General features: G+C 30.2%; 1 protein-coding gene across 3 annotated transcripts in view; it reads right to left on the minus strand.

Moving 5' to 3' along the window:
- LOC143202105 (diacylglycerol kinase eta) overlaps positions 1-20,430 on the minus strand; it is a 436,917-nt gene that overhangs the window by 260,195 nt on the left and 156,292 nt on the right. For all 3 annotated transcript variants that reach the window (XM_076413382.1, XM_076413384.1, XM_076413383.1), the window contains one exon: positions 2,164-2,244. In XM_076413382.1, the coding sequence (XP_076269497.1) occupies positions 2,164-2,244 (81 nt within the window). The remainder of the gene's footprint in view (positions 1-2,163; positions 2,245-20,430) is intronic.

The following is a 20,430-nucleotide window of genomic DNA, read 5'->3' on the forward strand; positions in this document are numbered from 1 at the left end:
TAGGTTCTTTCAAGTGAGGATCGGTGACGAAATCTCTTCTCATAAACAAATTTCCGCAGGAGTCCCGCAACATGCTCCGCTAGCCCCGGCACTATTCATCCTTTATATGGCTGATTTCCCGCTCTTCAAACTTTCCCACGTAGTATTTTACGCAGACGATACCGCTTTCTTCACAACCGGTTACTGTCCCGACGCTGTTCGCAAGATGTTCCAAGTACAGCTGAACCAAGCGATAGCGTGGTACAAATTATGGCGGCTGTAGATAAACTACGGCAAAACTAAGGCTATTTTGTGCCACCGCAAGAAAGAGTTCCGCGCCTATCGCCTCCAAATCGATAAAGTCCCTATCCCATGGCTCCAGAAAGTTTCATACCTCGGTCTCCAGTTCGACCGCAGATTCCAATGGTCATCCCAAGTTCAGCACGCTATTTGCCAAAGGAAATGCCGTGTACAGCCTATTATTTTCACTATTCTGCAGAAAAAGCAAACTCCAATCCCACAGAAAGCGACGCTGTATAAAATTCTAGTCTGTCCAATTTGCCTCAACGGAGCACAGGTATGATACAGGTATGTCTCGAAGAGACAACTTGAACTACTACAAATGTTTCAATCCAAAAAAGTCCGCCCGTTACCCGTTCAGAAGTCCCATGGTTTATGATAATAAATGAAAAAAAAATTAAAACCATCTATTACCTTTTCCGCAAACTATATTTGAATTTTCTTAAAATAACCTTGTTGGCAATCTTGTAATATATCAATTTTTCATCGTTAGATTAATTTTACATCCAATACATATGTTACCTACTATACTATGCTTATTATTTGTTCATTTCCTTATTTTGTAAATGTTGTCAAACGCACTACTGATTGCCATTTGATTCTATATTAAAAGCATGAAAAATGTTGACATAAATAGAATTCATCAATATATTTTTAAGAGAATAATATATTGCCGAAGTACTTTTTGATTTTCCATAAAACAATGCGATAAAACTTTCCATAAATGTCGCCGTGTTGGAACAAACCTGGTAAAACCAACTGAAATCGAAAAGTTATAGTCAAACCTATCAAACACAAGTGTTGCAAATTGCAACAAATATTAGCAAGGCCTGCTAAAAAATCTGATCATATTTAGACATTTATATATAAAATATTTCAAATATACAATGTCGGAAATCTTGTAAATTAACGAATTTGATGAAGAAGAATTACACCAATATTTTTATAATTACTTAAAAAATATAACTGTCTTGGAAAAATAAAAGCATATTTTTTAATCTCGAACTAAATTAATAGGTACTTTAGTAGAACTTTTCAAAGAAGATTCCAATAAAAGGGAAATTAAAAAAGTTTTCGAGCACAACAGATTTGACTTTGCTCCCGAAGAAAACTAATTTAAAAAAACAAACGTTGACAATGTAACTTCCAAATTACGGCTACAAATTTTCTTTTATATTAGTATTTGACATTTTATGAGATGTTATTTATATAATTATACTAGATTGTTAAAGTTGTACTAAAATTTAGTGGTGAGATGTATTCTCCTACAGAAAAACTAAAATGTAGACGCCAGTTTAATACCGATTCTTACAGCTCAAAATATTCTTGCTTCTTTTATTTTCATCAAATCAAGAGGCTATAACTCTCATACAAAAAAACAGTAAGTAACAACAGTAAATCCGGTTTAAAATATTTCCTCGAAATTATTGCACAACCTAGAATATAATCAGGACTATAAGCTAATCATTAATGAGACAACTACTTAACATGGGTTTCGAAGCAAGTATTCATTTTCTCCGATGAGATTTTAATTAGATTGTGCCATAAGAATATTATTCTAAGATAATTAATTAAATCTGTAGAATGTCTGTTAATTATAGCTAAAATCCAGAATTTTCAATTCTGCCTACGGACGCAAAGGAGATTATTATGCTGTCTCAGGTATTAAATTATTTTCCATAATAAATTTAACAAACTTTTCTAAAGTAAGGTAATATTTCCACTACACCAGTTTCTTCATATATTCAGTATATCCATATTTTACTTTAGTATTTGATTATTAAGCATGATACAAACTAATAAGTTATTTGTAATTGAAAGAGAAATTAGATAGTGAATGGTTTAAACTATAACAATAGGTCAACATTTATCGATACAACTTACCTGAAAACTGTGATTGACGTTTTTAGTTGAACACTCGGCTAGGCACAGATCGGTGAGCTCGATTTCATCGAAAATCACAGCCTGAAAGTGAAAAAGAATTAATTACTGATATCAAACATAGCTTATAAATACCACATAAAATATATAACATTAACATAAAAAGATCAAATGGATTAATGTAGTTTTTTTTATCTCTTGTTATTTTTATATCATTCTGCGCATATTATATATTATATTATATTATATATATATATATATATATATATATATATATATATATATATATATTTCGCTGCCGATTTTTCCGCCGAATTGCGGATCGATTTTCAAAATACTATTTATTGATTATTGATTGATTGCTTAATCAGTTAGTAGTAGCTAAAATAATATTGCAAATAGAGAAATAGATTTAGGTAGGTATTAAGCTAAATTGTGTATATATAGTCGAATATAAAATACGAGGTAGATATGTTAAATAAGATTTTTGTTTATTTTTATTGTTATTGCAACGATTAGTACGTACATCTTTTATTTTAAAATGTTTTTTTGTGTTAAAAATCTAAGTTTGATTATTTTTTATATTTATTTATTTATTTTTTATATTTCGTTAAGGATATTTTTCTAAGCAATTGTTTTAAAATTTTGCTTGAATGTTTTCTCTAGGTTCGTATTTATTCTTATATACTTGATCAATTTGAACTTTTGGGCCGACTCATTTCCGATTTCAAGTTCCCGTTCTGACTCATTATCAATTCATCTAGACTTGGTTGAGACTGTACATTATGACAGATTGTTTAAGTAACACATACATTACTCTGGCCGTATACCTCTTAATCCTCTTGGTTGCTCTCCAGAGCGAGCATTATATAGGTCTTGCAGATAAAAGTTCATTGATTCTTCTTTCAGCTTTTGAACTTCTCATCTAGGCTTTTTAGTTTTATTATTATATACGGCTTTATCTATACGATCTCTAGTTTGTTGCCACTATCTTAGGATTTTTATTTGATAAGTTCTCACATATCTACTGAATGCTCTCTACCGCTAACCAAGTGCGTAATCACCTTGGCATTTTCGTGGTGCTCTTTAAATCCTTCTGAAGTTTTCACCTTTTTTATCAGCTTTGTCGTTCTAAGGCTAGTATTTAGGTTAATATGCTACAGCAAGGGTAGTTTCAGCTGTTTGCTTTTCCATGTGCAATAGCTTAATAGCCAGAATTCAGATCAGATGTCAGTAGATCTAATTGTAGGATTAACTATTTTAATAAATCTTTTTTGAATTGCTTGCCTTAGTTAATTTGCCTTATCCTTGATTCGCCTCTCTATTCTTAATATCTTTGATATGTATATACACATATATATATATATACATATATATATATATATATATATATATATATATATATATATATATATATATATCTATATATATATATATATATATATATATATATATATAATATTAATCTCATATCTCCGATTTTCAAATTTCCAGAATACATCATTTCCACAAAAGATCCAACATATGCAAATACATTTTCCATAATTATCGCTCGGTATTTAACATTTAAATTGAAATTTCCTTTTAAAAATATTTATTTTACTCGTCAGCGATTTAGATTCATCATTTCAGCGATTTACGCTACCATATTATTCAAATATATTCGGGAAATTATTTAATATAATAACGTGGCGTTAAAATGAAGCCGGCACACCTGGGAAACCAAACCAATAACGACCTTTAAAAGCGTCTATGCCTTATATTAAGTGAATATGAACTAATTAAATCAAAAATTTCCATAACAATTTTAATGCTAGGGGAGTTCGGTAAGTTGTATCTATTATACTCAGGGACTATGATGCTTGACATATTATAGTGTTTTATACGTAAGCCTATAAATACGTATACAAGAAAGTGGAAAAATACAAGAAAATATATTCGCACAGTTATTTTCATGAGAATTTTAAAACAACTATAAATAACTGACGGAACTGTTAACTTAAAATGACAATGATATGCCTCGCTTAGAATAAGACACTGATATTAAACTTTGATTACATGCGAAATATAACATATATACTATTATATTACATTTTAAAAATCAATTGTGCTGCATAAGTAGCATAATGCGTCGTTATCTGTACCTAACATATATTTTGAAACAAGTCGAGAAACTTGTATCTCATTTTCTTCTCGAACTTCGGTCTGTCTCATTTTTTGTCAAAGCAATCTGAGTTGATTAAGACTAATACTCTCTTAGTTACATTCGAATTGTATTCAGTTTTAATCTCCAAAATTTTTTCTGTTTAGATAATCTCTTTACATTCTTGAAATGTAGCGAAATGTTGTAAATTTCAAAGGAATATTGCTCTAAATCTACAAATGCAGAAGATTAAATCGATTAAAATAAAGTTCTTCGATGCATTTGCTTCACTGAAGTAATATTTACTGCAGACGTAACACTTTAATAATGTTCGAATGTAGTTTGTTTTAAATATTTTTATACAAACATTCTAAATAATAAATAAAAACAGAAACTCGTATAAACCAGAAATTATTTATTAATAAATCTAAAATTTTTGTGTAATTCTTAAAAATTCTGTTGTATAATCCAAAGTATAACCAGTAAAGATCATTGAGAAATAAAAAGAATATATAGTGTCGAAGTATGAATTTTGTTCATGTACTACCTCCTAAATAGTAGAAAAATAAACTCATATTATTTTTGCAACATTTTAGCCCAACTAGATGTAAACATGTTTGAAAAATACCTATAATAGATATAAATCCAGATCAACATAACCATAAAACTATTGAAATAAACTACGAAGTGCTTAATCTACTAGTTTATTCACAAGAATTTGATCTCTCTTATTTCTGCCATCTTAAAAATAATGGGTTAGTAAATTCTACCTAGTAAATCATTATGTATGATGACTCACTGAATTATTAACTTGCTGTAAAATCATGTAATAGTAAAATAATGTAATAGTTCTATTGCTGCATAAATCAATACTCAATATAAATTAATAATTATCAATCAATCGATATGATTCTACTCTGAGACTGGAGTGGCACTTTCTAGGTTAATTATAATGTAAAGGATGGTTATTTTATTTTCACAATTAACAATTAAAATGAAGAAAAAGCACATCAAAGGGCCTACATTAACCTAGATTTGTCTCGCAACTCTCGTAACGTAACGTCAATTACTCCCTTTATAGCATTATCGTAGTCCAATCATAAAGACTAAAAGCACGCCAGCGATGAAAGAAAATACTACCAGTCATAAGTAATAATATATTTCAATACATTTACTGCATCTGAGAATTTTATTATATGGTATTGATATGGTACTTGATATGTTAACCATTTTTTGAATACTATCGAAATTTAAGTTAAACTGTTTATTTTAAACCATAAAAAGGTGTTATGAGTCTATCTGGGTGTGATCTAACAAGAGAAACTATCCCAATCAAGCCAGTAAACAGGCTAGGTCAGACGGGTATATTCTGGCGTGATTTCAACATTGGTCACTCGCCAGTGGGTAGGTTTAATACGTTTAATATAACGTTGGTTTGGAGCCATTATTAAGCAGTAAGGGTTAAGCAGTTGGTAGAAAAGAGGCTATAATATATCTAAAAAACAAACAATTTGAACCAGTACCTGAATAGTGTTCAGGTGGTATAAAAAATGAATTAGCAATTAAGTATTACCATTTAAAAAATTAGTAATATTTTTAACCAGAATAAATTTCATATTTAAAAGATACTCGTTATATATCGTGCACTAATTATTCTATTCACTATTGAATCAAACCATATACAAATTATAAAAATTTATGTAATTTTAAAATTTCTCCATAATTCGATTTTATTCAAATGTAAATTATGTTGAATCAATTATGTCGATTTAAATAATATATGTGAATAATGTTGTAGGATATTAAGGTTGCCATTTTAGATGAAGATCAAGAAAAAATCAAAGTCATATGATCAAATTATTGGCTAAAGATTAATACTGAATATTATTATTAACAATTATCAATCATTCGATATGATTCTACGCTGAGACCGGAGTGGCACATTTTAGGTTAATTATAATTCAAAGGATGGATATTTTTAGAACACAATTAACAATTAGAATGAAAAAAAGCACATCAAAGGGCCTAAATTAACCTAGATTTGTCTCCCAATTCGCGTAATGTCAATTACTCCCTTAATAGCATTATCGTAGTTCAATTATAAAGACTAAAAGTATGCCAGCGATGAAAGAAAATACTACCAGTCATAAAGAACAAAATATTTCAATAAATTTACTGCATATGAGAATTTTATTATTATCTGTAGGCTATTCACCGACGGAATCGTATTTCATTCAAATTTTCACTATTAACTCATACGGATCTCAACTATTGAATTCTAGTTTCATATAAATATTTTAGATTTGATTTATTGCTTATGATTAATACCTTAATGATATCGCTTAAAGAAATATGTTTCGTAGTAGATTGTTCGAGTAGTTAATCGAAATTCCCGGAAAGAAGACGAGCAAACCAATTTTATCATTGATATTTACTTAAGCACTTGCACTATAAATACAACACAATTTTCGATAAACCTGCGCTGTTCTTTTGACTCTTAGTTCTTAGAAGTAAAAAAAAGCAAAATATGACATAAATGCATCAATTTTTAACCGGATAGACTAATGACGCCACCTTTTTCCGTAGAAATTTCTATATATTGTAAGAATTAAAGATATTACTAAATATTTATATCCATCCTAATAAATCAAGAAAATCCGAAATTAATTTTTCCCCAGTGTAGATGAGAGAAAAAATGAGAACAAAACACGAGAAGTTTGTCTCTTTCAAAAATGAGAAGAAGCAGCTGGAGTAATTTCATCTTAAATAAACTGTTTTTAATTAAGTGAAACTACGAATTAACTCCAACACAACCCCTAATATTTTTGTCTAGCTTAGTTTTAACATCACAAATAACTATTTAAAAATACGGCGAAGATGATGTTTAAATGTGATATTGGATATTGAATGTTTAATCTCTTGGAATTTTTGTAAGAGGCACTAAAAACCCATTTTCAATCAAACTAAAATTAGCATCATTACAGTTACAGTTACATACGTCATCAGTCTTTCTTTTTGTTGTATTGTAATGTTATATTCGTTTCTGATTGCCAACTATGCCGAGACTGGTAATAAAATGAACGTTTTTCGATGGAACTACGCTTTTTACTAGACGATACGTTATTACCAAACTAAAAATAAATTTATCCTAGTATTCGCATCAGTCATTTTTACTGGACAGGTTGTGTATATTAAAAAATGCTCTCTCAATCAAAGGTTGGATATTCATAATGTTTCCTTATTGTGTAAATTTAAAGGTATGACAAGAATGGTAAATTAATTTTGTTAGAAATAGATTTGTTAGAAATTCAAAACTTCTCTGTGAATAAATGTGCATAAATCACAAATATAGTGTATATTTGCATATAGCAAATATATAAGTATATAGCAAATATGTTTTAGTGCCTCTAATTATATATTTTTAGGTCACCAGAAAACCAACATGGATCGAAGACTCATCGGGTTTTTTAAAAGCGAACTGTATTTCTTCGGCTACTTGTATGTAATTGATACGATATTAAGTCTTCGATTCCATCTATGATTCTAATCCTCCAATTCTAACAGAAGAAACACATGAAGAAGAGTTGCAGAAAGAAGTAGGCCGGATAACGGTTAAAATAAAAAAAGAAAAGCAAATAATTCCCCAGGATCTTCACCACAGCAAATAAAAATAAAACAAAACAATGAACAGAATAAAGAAATTAGAATGCCCAGGCCACCACCAATTATCGAAAGTAATGTTACTTAAACTAATAGGAAAGCTGGACAGACAAGAAAAAATTATCGAATATTTTTCCGAAAGGATTAAAAAACTAGAATTGAAAAACATTAGGCCAGTAGCCCCAAAAACCCTAAATGGTAAATAAAGATATCCGAATAGCAATTTGAATGCTAATGGAGTCCAGCAACATTACGCTACCCTACAAGTATTCCTAGATATGCAAAAAATAGATATTTGCGTAATATCGGAAACCTATTTAACAAAAGAATCTTTTATTACATTTAGAGGGCATACATTTTATTATACCATACATCCAGCCAACACCGCAAAAGTAGGAAGTGCAATAATAATAAAAAAGGACCTTTCTCACCATCAAGAATCAGGGCTAAGTACAGCAGAATATCAGGTAACAGCAGTAACTATTAAATCAAGTAGGTACAAGGTTGCAATAGCCGCAATTTATTGTCCTCCAAGATACAGTCAAAAAAAGGAAAATTATTTGAATGTCCTAAGCAATCTCGGAGCAAAATTTATAAAGATGGGGATCCAGAATGACAACAACTAAAGGCAATGAACTACATAAAGCAGCTGCTGAACTAAGATGTAGTTACATATTAACTGGAAAACCAACTTATTGTCGACTGATTAAAAGAAAACCCCAGACTTGTTAGATTTCTATATAAAAGTCGAAGAAAATTTTGAGCTAAGTTCATCATATGCCAGTGATTCTGACGGTGGGCGAAAATATAATAAGAAAAGAAAGAAACCTAACGTCAACAAACAAAAGAACAGACTGGGAAGGATTTGCTGAAGAATTGAACAAAAGAATTCAACTAAATATACCGCTCAAGACAACTGAACAATTAAATTTTAAAGCAGAAAAATTCGTAGTAGATATTCAACAAGCTGCTTGAAATAATACTCCAGAAATTAAGAGTACAACTAAAGAAATTAATTATCCAAAATAAGTGAAGGAAATGGTATCTGAAAAACGTAAATTACGAAAAAAGTGACAACAAAACAGAACACCTGAAAATAAAAATAGTTTAAACAATATAATGCAAAGACTGAAAAGGGAATTACAGGAAATTGAAAACAAAACTATAAATGACTATCTGAGAAATTTAACAGATGATAAAGAAACTGATTACTCACTCTGGAAAGCCACAAAATATCTATGTCTATGCGCTCATGTCTACAGAGTCCACCTATAAGATACCTATGTGGGAATTGGGCACGTGACAATGACCAAAAATCAGAAGCATTTGCTGAATATCTAGAAAAAACCTTCAAACCAAACGAAACTGATATTGAACATAATTTGCCGAACATAGAAGCTGAAAATTCGATGATTGAATTAGTCACGCCGAAAGAGCTAACCAAAGTTTTTAAAACTGATATTAACCCTAGGAAATTACCAGGCTACGATTAAATAACAGGAGAATTACTGCAAAAACTACCAAGTAACAGAATTATAAAAATCACTAAATTGATCAATATGCTGTATTGATTATTAGATTTAAACATGTCCCAGACATATGGAAGATGGCGGAAATTATTATGATCCCAAAACCTGGAAAGTCACCAAACGAAATAAAAGCCTATAGACCTATATCACTGATGCCAGTAATATTTCAGGTTTTTGAAAAATTCCTGTTGAAAAGAATAAAACCGATCATAGAGAGAAAAAATTAATACCAACACACCAGTCTGAGTTTATTAACAAGCACTCAACAATTGACCAGGTTCACATAATAACTGATGTTATTGAAAAAGCTTACGAAAATAAAAAAGTATGCTCAGCTATATTCTTAGATGTAGCACAAGCTTTCGATAAGGATAAACAGAACGCAAAAACACCAATAATCCATATAGCAACAACGTTAAATATCTCGGAATGAATCTCGATGCAAAACTTCGCTGGAAGTAACATATAAAAAAGAAAAGAACTGGAATTGAGATATAGGAAAATGTACCGGCTAATAGGAAGAAAATCACAGTACATAATAAATTGCTATTGACAGTACATAATGAATTGCTATTGACATACGGAGTTCAATTATGGGGATGTTCTGCAAAGAGTAACATAAATAAATTACAAATTTTTCACAACAAAGTCCTGAGAGGTATTGTAGGTGCAGCCAAATGCTATAGGACTGATTACCTACATCGAAACATTCAGATACCCACAGTCAGTCAAGAAATCAAGATAATTGCAAGGGGGCATGAGGAATGAATGCGGAAAGAATCCATTCTCATCAGAAAATTTAAATATTGCAGCTTTTGGATACTACCAGAACAGGACATAGACTAAAAAGAATCAAACCATCTGATCTTGAGTAGTGTTGTGTAGTGAGGTGCATATATTCAAAAATACAGCAGTGACATGTATAAACATTATATCCCCAGAGACTGAGATAGGGCCGATGGGTCCTCCTAGTTATGTACCTAGATTTAAGTTATCATAAAGGAAAATTGTAGGTTAGACGGAAACGACTAGTAACAATGTATTAATCAAATAATAAAAAAAAATATAAGTTCCTCTCAACAAAATTACAATATTAATATTAAAGACATCAACTTGAATTTTAAGGATTTTGACAGAGAAACAAAAAACTGTGTGTATAGTGATAATATTAGGACAAATAATTGTGAAGAATATAATTAATTGCCTTAAAGTACAATTTCAAAGGGCCATTTTTGGGCCCTCTTGTGGATCAAGTGCACCACTCTTTTACATGCATCGCAACATTGTATCTACGTATACAAAGTACTTATACGTTTGTATGTATTATATGTATCTTTATTTTATGATACATAAATGCTACCGAACTATCGAACTAATGCTAGTGAGCAGACCCTTTCCAAGTGGAGCAAAACTTGTCGGTAATAAAACGTCACCCATCTCCATAACCATATTAAAGGATTGTCTTTTGATATGCTAATAAAACGTTAGTAAAGGTTACGATAAACGCTTTTCATCTGAACAGAAGCCAATAGTCAGCTTATAGCTTATAGTTAATTTTAAAACCATTCATTTTTTTTTGTTTGGAGTACTCTAATCAAATCAAATTTCAGTAGGATTGAAGTAATTCAATAATTTTAGTTATGGTTATTAAGTTGTGTGATCCGGAGCGTTATCTTAATGAAAAATACTATTTTCTTACGTAAAACAGGTTTTTTATGGATATTTGAACCTAGTTGGCCAGTGTATGGATTTTATTCAGGATAATAATGTGATCCAATCGTCGTCCATTAATACAACTTCAATCGTAACGAATATGCCATATTTAGACAACAAAGCCTAATGAGCAAAATCAAATGTAAATAAAGAGGAAAGTGTGGTATTATTCTAAAGCTAGTAAAAATATATCAGCAAATGCATTTATGGTAAAGACTATATTGGAAAACAACACCAAAATACTTTCTACAGTATTAAAAAATATAATTAAATTCCTACCCAATCACATATAAGAGGAAAATTACTCCATTACTAAAACTTATGAGTTGCTATTGAACTTTCGCCATTATTAAATGGATAAGAAAGACCTGAAATTGTGATTTACTGATTTATTGATGAGTCAGGCTAGACTGAACCAATAAATACAATAAAGACAACAAGAAAACAAAACCCAAATATGCCGTAGGCACGTATAAACGACTACCATCTAACATATGTGCATCCTCATACATATTTTCCGTTGTAAACAATCCTTAAACGGAATTGAAATCCTTCGTCAACGAAATCTTATTACCGCAACTTTATGGACCGTAAAGTTAAAAGACCTGACCGAAATTTACATGATTCCAACGGTTTTCGGTTTCGAGCGATCCCGCCGAATCCCAATGAGGGTGGCAGATTTGCAAAATTGGACGTCGACGGTATCAGAATTTATTTGTTTATTTACTCAACATAGCAGCCGGTGGTTTAGTGATGTACGGCAGTTTACATTACGGGATGTCCTCGATTCATTTTAGTCAACGTAGGGCGCAAGTACCTTCGTACAATGTAGTTTCGAGCTATTAACATAAAATGATATCAGTTTGAGTTGGGTTTCTATTTTCAATAGTTTATTATTCATTATATTATTACTTAACTTCCTTGAGATGTAATTTTCTTGTGCTCTTTAATATAGGCATTTTTTAAAGTAGAGTAATTAATGGTGCTAAATACCCATGGCAAGTTAAATGAATAAGTTTGTTACCAAATTCGAAACCACTTGTTCGATAAATACTCAGAAAATTCTCATTATCATTCAATCAAATATATATCAGTAATAATCATAGAGTAATAGACAGACAACTCAATAGGCTGCTATGAAGAAAAATTTTGCTTTGCCCAGCATCCGGATGGGATTAAATCGGCCATTCAAGTAATTTGATTGGTCAATTTAGATCTCCATTATAGGCACCTATAAGGAAAACATTTTGCTGTGACGACATTTAATTGGCTTTTTGATAAAATTTAGCACCTAACTGCTCTGACGTCTCGTTTAGTGGACCAATAAATTTTTTAAATAAAAAAACAATTTAATTTATAAAATAAATATAACGTGTAAAACTGATAATTATGTATAAAGTATAAATATAATATAAGTATAAATATATCTATAAAATATAAATATTATCATATATAAAGAACCTTTGAACAAATCAAAATTATCTCTTCTGTTTTTTCTATTTTTCATATTTGTTTAGGCCCATCATTCTAATAGGATCTATTAGAGTTTTGGCTTTTTGTTTTCTTAAAAACTTTGGAATATTTCTCTGTTAAAATTATGTTTTATCCAAAAGTATATAGTGCATATTATTTTTAACAGACTATCTGGAAGGTCATTATATAGTGAAGTGTATTGCAATTAAAAGGTTTTAAATTTACATTTCATTAAAGATGTTTGACAGAAAATATGTTATATTATAGATGAGGCAATATCTTGAGATAAAATAAAAAAGATAGCTCAAAGAACTACTGACAGTATAACAAAACAATTTTCTGGGGCATGTGATGTTGCCTCGCCTCGTTTGTTCATATAGGAACATCTGAAATTGAAGATATAAAGTAAAGTTACAATTTGTCAACTCCTGGTAATGCATCCCCCATCAATATTGGAATTAATCCTCTTCACAAGGAAAATGAGATGGAAAAAATTAACTTATGAGCATTTTAAACGATTTGTCAAACATACTAGCCGAAGGATGTATAATCTTCAATCCATGAACACTAATAGATCAAAAAAATTTCCAATCTATCTTGACTAATTAGCCTTAAGCCAATATATTTATTCACATAATTACACATTTTTTTTCTTTAATGAAGTAAACCCCTTCAAGGTGATTATTAAGTTTTTAATTTACTTTGACAAATTTGTTCTTACTCTGGCACTAAAATTTAAGCACTATTTAATTCCTGAATCGCTTTGCACCAAAATTCCTAGTGTATTGAACTTTGGTTAATACCCTCTTAAAAGGTTTGCATTCAGGAGCTATTACTTTAGTAGAGTTTCAACTATCAAATAATTGATCCAAGAATAAAAATGTATGGTGGTTTGTGTAGCTTCATTCGGATAGGTATTCATTTTTTAATTTAAAAAATACATATTTGATATTTTATATGATTATTAATATGTATAAACGTACCTCAACTTACAACAACAATTCTTTAATTGTTAGTCTAGTCAGTTTAGAATTTTTAACTGTATCAACCATTTTTGAAAGAGAGCTATATACTTCTTGCATCCCGGTTCACGTCACATTCTAGATCGAGAATTCACATTACTTATTGTTCTACGGTCTTATAAATATACTAGACATAATAATGAACTAATAACTTAATCATTGAACGATACATAAGTCTAAGTGAACTGCTTCTTAGGTTAGCCACACTAAAAATGGCGCCCGAAACATATAAACATTAAAGGCGCTAGAGAGACGACGTCAACCAATCGGATCCCGTAGCGTCTCGCAGTATAGCGATAAAAACAAGTAATACGTTAAAGGTGGCGACATCTACATATTGGACGTCGGGAAGCATTTGTCCAAAATTTACAAAGTTAAATATCCATTTCTCTATGGTAATAATATCATCGCTGTCATTTAAAGTGTTTAGGAGAATAAGAAACAAACACGTCCTCAATTTTTACATGGAATGGTGAAAATTGTATGAATACACAAACTATTTATACACTAATAAGGTATTGAACCACCATTGGCTTTTAAAACAGCTACAATAGGCTAGATGACTATATTATTTTTGAATAACCGCTTTATGACAATTCCACGTATTTACTTTACCCGAAATAAAATCACTGATTCGAAGTCATTTCTTACATGGTATCAGTTAAAACCTTGTTACCATAACTTATCATATTACCATTTCTATAAACTTTTGATAGCTTCCATTATATCATTCCTCTAATTAAACCAGAAAAATTTTAAGTAATTTAACCAAATATCATTTAAAATTGTCCAAAATATAATCTCTAAATTATAACGTAGTAGCTTCAATAACATGGTCCTTTCCATATATTCTGTTAAAGTTCGAATGCCCTAATTAAACAATCATTATAACCACTGAAACTACAAAAAATCAGTACTAGTTTTGTACTAGAAAACAATGTGTTAAATATGTTAAAAAATTAAATTGTTTTTTTCACGTTACTCTTTTCTAGATTGAAGTTAAATCAGTAACAGAAAGTATATATTAATAGGAATATTTAGCTTCTAAAATTATTCATAAATATTATGAACATGTTGTCTGTTACAGTTAAAATTTTAGTAATGAAACTTTACAAAATTATCTTAATATAATTATTTGTAATTGAACTAGTAATACAAAATATTAGCCTAAAATATTAAATGATATTTTATAAATTAGCCTAATATTTATTTTAATTGTTTATTTTCTAACCAATAGGACAAAAATATAAAAACGAAATAAGTCTGAAAGATCCTTTAATTAAACCCTAAACTATTTCGGTTATTTCTCTTTGACGTTACACGTTTCTATTTCATGTAATTGGAAAAAATCTTCTTTGTTGTTCGGGTTAGCGAAGATTTATATAAAGAAAATCACGCCAAACACGAAGCAACCATTTTGGGAAAAAGAGAGTTATAAAGGTTTTGTGGTTAGTCAGTCTAAGACCGAAAACAATTTAATGCCCTTAAGAAAACTTGGAAAACAAATAAAGTATGTTAAATAGAACAACGAGATGCATCAGTAAATACAAAATGTTTTATTAACGATTGATAAGCTTTTACTAGATCCATCAATAAAACTAAAAAATGTATACTAATTATATATCCATATTGGGGACATTTGCTGCATTACAGTGAAACAATTTCTGTTTTAACTTTATGCATATTTTAGCACTAGACCATGTTTTCCCTTGAGCATCAATTTTTTACTAAACGTAAAACGCGTATATTTGTATTTTTTGAAGTTAGAATAGAAGATACCTCTTCCTGCTTTTTTAATTCTAGGATCTAAAAATGTGGATTTCCCGCATATCGTATTCATTTCTAAAATTGCCAGTCTTTTATTGATCACATCTAATAGACAATTTTGCAATTTTTTGAATATTCACTTATTAAAATCCTGGATTTGATGATCGTATAATTAAAGACATCGTTGGGATATCTTTCACCAGATAACTCGGTGGTCATTACTTCATCAGAAAATGTATTTATTACAAATATTTAATATACTTTATTCACCTCTTTACGGTTAATATTTTTAAAAGAAATTTAACAACTGCTGCTGTAAAAAAATCTTCAAATCTTTTGGATCTATGCAATTTCAGAAACCTTTGGAATCTAATTTTAGTTTTCAAGTTTTTAGGAAAAAAGTTTCGACAAATAAGAGGCTTGGACAAAAATTATGAAAGTTTATCAAGAAAGTATTACGTATTATACTAGTCCAAAGTATTACCTATTATACTAGTCAAAAGTATCTTACTGTTTATCATTTATAATTCAATTTTCTTGCCCTCGAAAACTAGCATTCCAAAATTCTGCTATATTAATTTACAATATATAGTTATTCACAAGCAAATTAAAAAAACATAAAACCACATATATTACATATAAATCTATATAAGTATAAATTCGGCGCATTACTTTAAAGGTCGCGGCTAGGACGACAAAGCCAGAACGTTAAAAATCAGTCGAATGAACTAGTAGAACGACTGAAACAGTCGATAGTAAATAGTAATAAAATCAGTCGGACCGAAAATAGCGACTGAAAGCAGTCGACTGAAATAATCGATAGTAAAAAGTAGTCAATTACTGAACAGTCGATAGTCGATTTCAGTCGATTGTTCCCAACACTAGTTAATTTATAAGCCTGATATATTGTACCAATTTTACTCAATAAATGCCTTTTTAAAGTGAAAAAATTATCATAAAAATATTCAATTCATAAGGCACTAAGATACGCCTTCTAGTAACTTCTATTCTACCTTCTATCATTTTCATATAAGCGTTATTTTGTTCTCTATTGCAACTGTCGTTAAGGATTCATAATGTAATTACAATACAACCAATTGTATGTATATTGATCTTATATATCCTTAAGTGTTATTACCCACTATATTCCTGCTACTCTGACAGGAATTTAATAAAATGTAACTATTATAATTGAAGTTGTAAAGAAAACTGTAAATAAATTATATAGTAATAGTTAATTGCTGTAGTAAGAACGACTAGAAGTATTTTCATGTAGCTTTTCACGGATTTTTCAACACCTGTCCTGACATATTCTGATATTTTAAAATTATTTACACAGCAACATATTTCTTTGAATCATTAACTAGGACAACTAGTTCCCATGGTTTTACTTCAGCTAAACTTCCAATCTCTTGTCTTCAAACTTCAGCCTATTAACATAGTAAAATGATAAAATGATTTTGTATTACTAATTACGACTTTTTCCCATTTTTTGTACTTCAAAAATTATTATTAGATTTAGGCATTATCATTAAAAATTTTTAATTGTGCAAGCTATGACAGAAAGATCTAATTTTTACTTTATTTTATAATTTGCTAAGTTAATAGATATTATAATCTAATATAGTCTTGACATACAAAATCCCACATAGCGAAAGCTAAGTCATCTATTATCAATCCCTTAAAATTAGTTCACTTAGCATATACATATGAAAGTCGTATTTGCACTGACAATGGGGCGAATAACGAACAATAAAACAGGACCTTTTTATCGATTCACAGCCTTGAATGGAAGGTGGGACAAAGCAAAAGTCAAAACATAGAACTGAAAAGGGAGTAGACTTCAAAGAAGGCGAGGACATTGTAATTTATTAACGAGCTTACCTCCCTGAGTTTGCATGTGAAATAATTTTATTTGTTATTAGAAAAGAAACTGTGAGAATTATTCAAACTTATATTTGACAAAAAGCTATTATTTCATTAAACAATACATAATGAATATGAGTTGCTTTCGAATTATTTTACCTTTATAGAAGAATAATTGTTGAATATACTTAAAATATAAGGAATATTGAGAAATAAATATGTTTATGTTAAAATTTTATTTTTTATTGAGTTTTTTGGGTTTTTTTTGCTAAAACTATAACTTCGTATATTATAAAATTATAATGAGGAAAAAGTAATTTCAGTTTGATTAATAGAAGAGCTTAATAGATATAAGTCCGTATATCTTTTGAAGCGCATTTCAATCAAAGATTCGTACAACATTCTACATATAAAGGTAGCGGCAGCGGTTACTTAACCAAGAGTTATAGCGTCTTGGAAATAGATATTCTAAATGGAAATTTTTTGTCAATTTTGTTTTTTTACTTTCGAAAGGGTAGGTCCGTAAAAAATAGTGTAGTGTTTTTGGTATTTGTGGTATTTACCTAAACTTTAGTATCAGAATTGGTTGGCTTGTTTTCAGCTAAGATGTTGAATATCTAACAATGCTTGAACAGCCAATCATTAAAAAAGTTGGTGATATTTTGAGTGTTGAGAGAGGCCGACATATTTCATTCCTTGCTTTGAAATTAAGCATCGACTACAAAACAGATTTTAAAGATTTAAGGAAGATTTAAGTTCGAAATGAAGTTACCTCATTTGCTAACAATCGTATAAAATCTTATCCATTCAAATGCGATTTTAAAAGTAATGTAAATATTTGTACATTGTTTATCATTATAAAAAACCTGTACTAGGAAAGTCATTTGGGATTCAGACGGTAATTTATCCATGGTTATCTCCAAATTAGTAAAACAATAAATTAAAAAACGTATTTTGAACTCTTCGTTAAGTTACATATATAAATAGAGGAAAATTAATCCTATTCTTTGATGGAACATGCAATTTGAAAACACTTCGCAAGAAGTAGTGAATGAATGTACGAATTGCCGTAACATCTGCTCTATTGTTATTATTGTTAAACCCAACACCATCTGAAGAAATAATAGTAAACTTCTTCCAAGAATTATGCCAAGGATGGAACAACTATATAAAGTGCAGTATTTGAATGAGACAAGTATATGAATAATAACATGTTAGTTGTATGACATCTTCGCAGATATTTCATCAAACTTATCCATATATAAATGACTCAATATTCTCTAAGTTCTCTGGAACTCTCGATGCCCTATTGTTTTCGAAACACTATTTAAAATGAGCGTTGAGTTCAACTGCCACCTTGGATCCAAAAGTGTTTTATCTTGTCTGGTTACAATTATATTTAATGTTCGTCGGCCTCCACTAGTTAACTTTGGGTTTCGCCCACTATTCCTCATGGTTGATGATGTTTTTTACCTTGTTTTGGTATGTTGTCATTACCGTGGATACTGTGGCTCGTGAAATGTTAAAAAATCAGCTGCTTTCTTCATAGATGCTCCCGCTAACCGGATCTGAGATATCACCGAAATACAATCTGAGTCATCACAAATTTAATCATATTATGTTCATATTATTTTATTTCCCTGTATGTTATCAAAGTTATCGACAATTCGAACCAAATGATCAATAGCCAAGCGGCAATATCAGTATCAGAAAAAATATTTTGAAGTGGTTTATGCAGCCAAAGTAAAGCGAAACGATTCCACCGAACAAACCCGAAGGAATTTTTTTCATGTTCGCTCGATTGAATAGAGACCTTATTAAACATTCCACGTTTTAATTTCGTGAGACTAGGCCAGACCTTTCTCATCCTTTCTTCTTACGATCAATCGGGGTCTATAAAAGGAAATATGTCTGAAGCCAATAAACAAAATCGGAAAACCGAGAGCCGTAAAAGGTTCATGGAGGGGGAGATTAAAAGCAACAAAAAAAAATTGCACAATACATTGGGGCCTTGTGCAACCAAACAAAATCCTTATAAATAGAAAATCGAAGTCTAACTAGGTACGTGGAAAGACCAATAAATCGTTTTATTTATTCATTGGTGAAATTGATGCTAGTCGCCATTTCTAATTCTATACATGTTGTATTAAAATATTCAATTCAAGTCAATATTTCTTGTCTGTCGTAACATTCATTTCATAAATAGCATTTTGTTAATTAATTATATTATGAGTTAAGGTGTCTTTAACATATACATTAACAAACATTTTATTGTCTTACAGTCAAGCCAACAGAATAACTAAACTTAGAAGCAGAATGGTAAAACATATAAAATAACTAAAAACAAACATAGATTTTCACATATTTCACATAAACATAGATTAACACTTTACTACAAACAAAAATTTTTCTTGGAACTTAGGCCTAACTGTCCCTACCTCCATATGAATCTGCTGGACTTTCGTATCAGTTGAATAGCAACTGTTCCACAACCTCCCACAAGAAGTACTTAACCTTCTGAAATACCTCGGAATTTTCCCCAATAATTCGACTATAAACCCGATTATTCTATAGCATAACCTGTCTCTAATCCAACCGACAGTATCACCTGTGCCAGTTTTAAGTAAGTAAACAATTCCGTCACAGCAAAACTTCTTGATATTTAAGGGTAAATATCTAATCCAATTGAATCTGAGCCAATTTTAAAACATTAATAGGGGTTTGTAGAAACCAGAATAAATTAAAAGCAGCCAGACAAGGTCCAAACTACAAAGTAGATGCATAAAACTCTCAGCCAGAGACTAACTTTTTAATGAGTCACTAAAGATGAATGTTGTCTAGTGTTGCAGTAATAGGAAACAATAGGTTACTTCTCAGTTTCTGATGGCAGGAATAGTTTGGACAGGTTTGAGTAGCGAAAGTGAATAATTAATTTGATCTCCCAACAAACCCTTAGCATAAATGCATACTTGGCAACTTTTTTCAAAACTTCACCAGGCTTTGAGCACAACTTATTTCACACGATTTTTTGGCACAATATTATCGTATATGATACCCGTGTTATCTCTCATAGGCATAGGGTTCAAAAATTACTCGA

This window comes from Rhynchophorus ferrugineus, unplaced genomic scaffold (genome assembly GCF_030347505.1).
Source record: "Rhynchophorus ferrugineus isolate W39M unplaced genomic scaffold, kcgeb_rfMv2 rfM9, whole genome shotgun sequence".
In the NCBI taxonomy this organism is placed as follows: domain Eukaryota; kingdom Metazoa; phylum Arthropoda; class Insecta; order Coleoptera; family Curculionidae; genus Rhynchophorus; species Rhynchophorus ferrugineus.